Source organism: Seriola lalandi, unplaced genomic scaffold (genome assembly GCF_002814215.2).
Source record: "Seriola lalandi dorsalis isolate HSWRI2012SDOR001 ecotype SW California unplaced genomic scaffold, Sedor1 jcf7180002054930, whole genome shotgun sequence".
Lineage (NCBI taxonomy): Eukaryota > Metazoa > Chordata > Actinopteri > Carangiformes > Carangidae > Seriola > Seriola lalandi.
This window is the reverse complement of record NW_019525482.1, coordinates 135,703-140,532: the sequence shown is the minus strand read 5'-3', so window position 1 is coordinate 140,532 and position 4,830 is coordinate 135,703. Positions and strand designations below refer to the sequence as shown.

At 50.5% G+C, this 4,830-nt stretch overlaps 1 protein-coding gene across 3 annotated transcripts in view; it reads left to right on the top strand.

The window, feature by feature from the left end:
* Positions 1 to 4,830, top strand: part of lnx1 (ligand of numb-protein X 1) — a 34,686-nt gene that overhangs the window by 18,716 nt on the left and 11,140 nt on the right. For 2 of the 3 annotated variants that reach the window (XM_023393219.2, XM_023393222.2), the window contains one exon: positions 3,838 to 4,091. In XM_023393219.2, the coding sequence (XP_023248987.1) occupies positions 3,838 to 4,091 (254 nt within the window). The remainder of the gene's footprint in view (positions 1 to 3,837; positions 4,092 to 4,830) is intronic. The other variant, XM_023393221.2, reaches the window with a different exon arrangement.

The following is a 4,830-nucleotide window of genomic DNA, read 5'->3' as shown; positions in this document are numbered from 1 at the left end:
ACACACACACACACACACACACACACACACACAGACTGTGAATAAGCTCTGCGTTAGGTTCCAGGCTGTTTGCATGATGGCGGTGTCACACGGCCGCAGCATGTGGAACAATGCGCCGGGACTCGGCACAGTTTCTGTATCTGGCTGTCTGACCTGGAATCGTCACCTCAGCAGAGGTAATTTGGTCCGTGTGCGGAGTGTGGCCCAACACGATTGTCCGTGACAGTCGGCGAGCGGAGAGAGTATTTGGGTTAGTAAGGATAATCCACTCAACCCTAAAGAGGATTGGAGAATCTCACAGGCTTTGATGAGTTGTGAGCTGGTGTTTATTTCACATCACAAGAACGAGGCTGTTTGTGTCACGGCCAGGGCGCTTCAGCAGCACGACCACCGCGTCTCTGAAAGCATCATGGGTAATTGTGATTGCGCTTGAGAGAGGGGAGGGAGGGAGGAGGAGGGAGGAGTGCTGAGGATGATTTGATGTCTTGGCTCCTTATCTCGCCACAGATCCCAGGGTTTAGAGAGATGATGTGATAACTGAGGCTGCGCTGACCAAGGCGGGGACGCCGCGGCGCTAATGAGCATCCTCTAAGCTCAGTGATAATCCCCCGAAAAAATGACGCTTCACAAGTAAAGGAGAGCTTTGCATAAGCACTCCCATCATTAAACATAAAAGAATGTTTGTTTGCCACAGAAAGAAAAGCAGGGAGTGTGTGTGTGTGTGTGTGTGTGTGTGTGTGTGTGTGTGTGTGTGTGTGTGTGTGTGTGTGTGAGCACTTCACCTCTCCAGTGTGCAGACTTAATTGGCTCGTTTACCTTGGCCTCTAAAGCTGGAGACCACCCTGGTGAGGAAGACAAGGGGCTGCTGTCATGCTCCCCTGCCTGTAACCTCAGGCAGCATCATGTTTTACCCTTTAACATTAAAAACTCAAAAACATTCAAAGTCTAAGCAGCTGCAACTCTTATCCCCCGGAGCAAGGAGATTTTAATTAGCGAGAGACAAAGCCTTCTAATAAAGCAGTGGAGCACTAAACAACGTCTGTGTGTTGCCGTCTCAGAGACTCTGAGCGGCGACGGCCGTTATGTTTCTGTGACTTATCAACAACTACATCGTGTATCTGCTGCTCTGTGGGACGGCTCTGCACATACATCTTCTTTATCCACAGCACGTGTGACAGAAACGAAGCCCCCGAAGATCCTCCACAGCCGGACGGCCTCAGCTCTTTGAGTAGTGTGCGTTCATTAATACTCGGACTTGGACATTTTTCTACAATTTGTGGGTGGTCTGTGAGATTTATGTCACTGAATGAACCTGTATTCAGCAGTATTTGTATTTGCCCGTCTCCACTGACTGACTGTGGTTTTCCATTTTCCTCTTCCCTCTGGTGGAACTGGGGGAATGTTGTCTAAGGCTTCAGTTCCATGTAGTCAGCGGACCAGCAGAGAGGTGTGTGTGTGTGTGTGTGTGTGTGTATGTGTGTGTGTGTGTGTGTGTGTGTGTGGGAGAGAGTGAAAAAAGAAAGTAGAGTTATTAATAGACTGTGCAGTCAGAATGAAACTGCTAACTTGATGTAATAATAGAACAATATAATAATAATAAACAGTATTTACGGCGTCTCGGGTTTACGCCTCCGCCGAGCCGCAGGGAACACAGTCGCAGTCTCTCCGTCACAATCAGTTCGTCTTTGAGTCCAACTGAACGTTTGTGCCAAATCTAAACCGGTTTCCTCGAGGGGGTCTTCACATGCCACATTCAAGAGGAAAAAAACAAAAACATGTTTTGTGATGTCACCGCGACCTTGACCTTTGACCTTTGACCACCAAAATCTCATCAGTTCATCCTTGAGTCCTAATGAATATTTGTGGCACATTTGAAGGAAAATCTCTCAAGGAATAACTGAGCTTTTGTGAGGTCACCATGATCTTGACCTTTGACCTTTGAGCACTAAGTCCTAATGAATGATTGTGCAAGAATTTGAGAATTTTAGTTCCGTCAAGGCGTCCGTGAGATGCCACGTCCACGAGAATGAGACGGACGAACAACCCGAACACAGTGTTCTCCTTCGCGGCTCAGGAGGAAGAGCGGGTCGGCGGTTCGATCCCCGACTCCTCGGGCCTCTGATGGCTGTTCCATCAGTGTGTGTGTGTGTGTGTGTGTGTGTGTGTGTGTGTGTGTGTGTGTTTGGTAGAAGTGCTGTCAGTGTGAAGCTTTGAGTGGCTAAGAATAGAAAAGTCCATTTACCATCATCAGAAATATAAGAACCCCCCCCCGACTGAAATATCGCTCAGTTTAACCACTTCACTCACTGTCATGGCGCCTGGTGCACGGACATGCTTGATAGCGTTCAATTTACTCACTAAATGAACAAGAATAACTGACGGTGGTGCTGCCCACACACACACACACACACACACACACACACACACACACACACACGCGCTGTGATGTCACAGAGCTCAGAGTGAGATCAATAGCTGCTTCAGCCTCGTGTGACGCTGTTTCTAACTGAGAGTGTGACTCGTGGCTACAAGTGCGATGTAGAAGCCACTTCAGGATGAAATGATTTTCCCAGTGAAATATGGACGGCGAGCGCCACCCGCCCAGACAGCTCCGTTATTGAGACAAAACGCTGCTCCCAGTCATGTCGGTGTCCTACGGGGGCCGGTGGCTTGTAATCTCGGTTCTGCAACGCTGGGCCGCCGTTTCACCTCGCTGTTCCTGAACCTCGTCTGTTGTTGCTCGGTATCAGCGGCGGGAGATTCTTACGGATGCCGCCGCCGCCGCCGCTCTTGTTTTTCTGAGCTACCGTCGGAGCAGAGCCTGGGTTTGATCCAGCTCATTAAAACCCAGTTAATGTTTGTGCTGATGGCTCCGCAGAGACAGCCGGAGAGACGAGCCTGTGTTATTCCTGCCTCTGATGGAGTGTCAGCTCAAAAGCCTTTATGGCTCACAGATGGAGGAAAAACTCTCCAACAACACACAATACCCTGCTCTGTAGGGATGTCTGTAATTCACACACAAACATTCCCAATCTAATACTGTCAGCATGAAAAGCCTTTATGGCATGTGGCATAATATGTGCATGAGCGTGTCTGTGTGCATGGGGGGGGGGGGGAGTGTGCAGATGTGTTGTGGTTGTCGTGTTGTTGTTGACAGGAAGACGACACCTGAAACTTGGGAATTAGATTTGTTTTCCAGAATATTCAGACGATCTGTTTTATATTCAGATGTCGTGTCCCCCCCCCCACTCTCTCTAATGAGTGTTTTCTTACATTTGTATTCAATCATCTGTCGGGGGTTTGCTCACGCTCTCAGCCTCAGAGAGAAGCCATCCTACACATGATCCAGATCTTGTCACAAAGACGACGTGCGAACAACAGAACGTGTTTCTTTTCCTTTAAAAGACTGAATGTGACGTCCCTGGTTTATTCTCCCTGAGCTGCTGTGAGAAATATATTCCGCCACAACATTTGCTGTTGTGTCAGCGGCTGTGTGGCGTCTGGGAGCGGCTCCGTGTGAGTGTTAAGGTCAGATAAGCGGCCCTGCAGTAGGAGACGAAGGTCGGCGTGCACAAAGCCTCGGGCCGGAGGAGACGCTGAAATCTGCTCGCATTAGTCTTGACGGTGTGACCTTTTCCTCGGATGCTGACGTGAATTTGTTGACTTCCTGTCTCCCATGATACAGGACGCTGGCTGCTGCTTCAACATCTAGCTCATTACACGCTCTCCGTTATGTCAAACCATCACTGTCGCCATTTCATCAGCATTAACCGCACTGTGCCAGCTGTGTCATTTGACTTGGTGACTGACCTTTGACCTCTGTATGTGTGTGTGTAGGTGTAAAGGGGCATCTCACTATGGGCTCTCGGCGGACAGGAAGCGGCGCTCGCAGGAGGGCGAGTGCACCGACAGCACGTCAGAACTCACCATCGCCACGCTGCCCAACGACAGCCCCACCTCCGCCGCCGTGGCCCTCCTGTCGGACGAGCCGGGGCTGGTCAACCCCGCCTTCGACCCCAGCATGGAGGACAACAGCCAATCAGGGAGCACGACCAGCCTGGCCGCACGCAGCAGCACCAAGAAGAGTGAGTGTGAGTGAGCGAACGGCGGTGTGTGTGTGTGTGTGTGTGTGTGTGTGTGTGTGTGTGTGTGGTGGAGTATAGTCCTGCGTGATGTTACCCTGAAATTATCTGATATGAGAGAGAGAGAGAGAGAGAGAGAGAGAGAGAGAGAGAGAGAGAGAGAGAGAGAGAGAGAGAGCACGTGTCTGCCAGAATGACAGATTGAAAATCAATAGAGAGTCGAGAGCTTTCAAATCACAGTTACATCGTCTCCAGGTCAAAACCAGGCGCCACTGATCCGTGTTCAAACACACGTTTACACCTGCAGACGCACGACGCGAAACCCAAACACTCGTTCAACCCCGGATACATTCTCTGTTTCCCTTAATGGTCTCTGATAGAAATCCTATCATCCAATTAGCTCTGCTGCCGTGTTGTTTTCTCCAATCCATAAAATCTCAGAGAGAGAGAGAGAGAGAGAGAGAAGGTACATTATTAAATATGACCAGCCTGTGTTGATGTCCAAACCAGGAAGTAGTCAGTGAGTGTGTGCCCCCCCCCCAATGTGAGCACAAGGCGGTGGGGACACCAAATGGCGCTGCACCAGCACTTTAGGCCGGCCGAGCGCCCACCACCACCACGAGCGCCACTACTGCTGAACAAGCTGTCAGCTCCAGAAGCGGCTGGCGCTTTTAAAGAATAATGTGGCTGTCAGGAGCCCTCGCATCTCCCAGGGCCCGCAGAGGGAGGGGGGGGCGAGGAGGGAGGG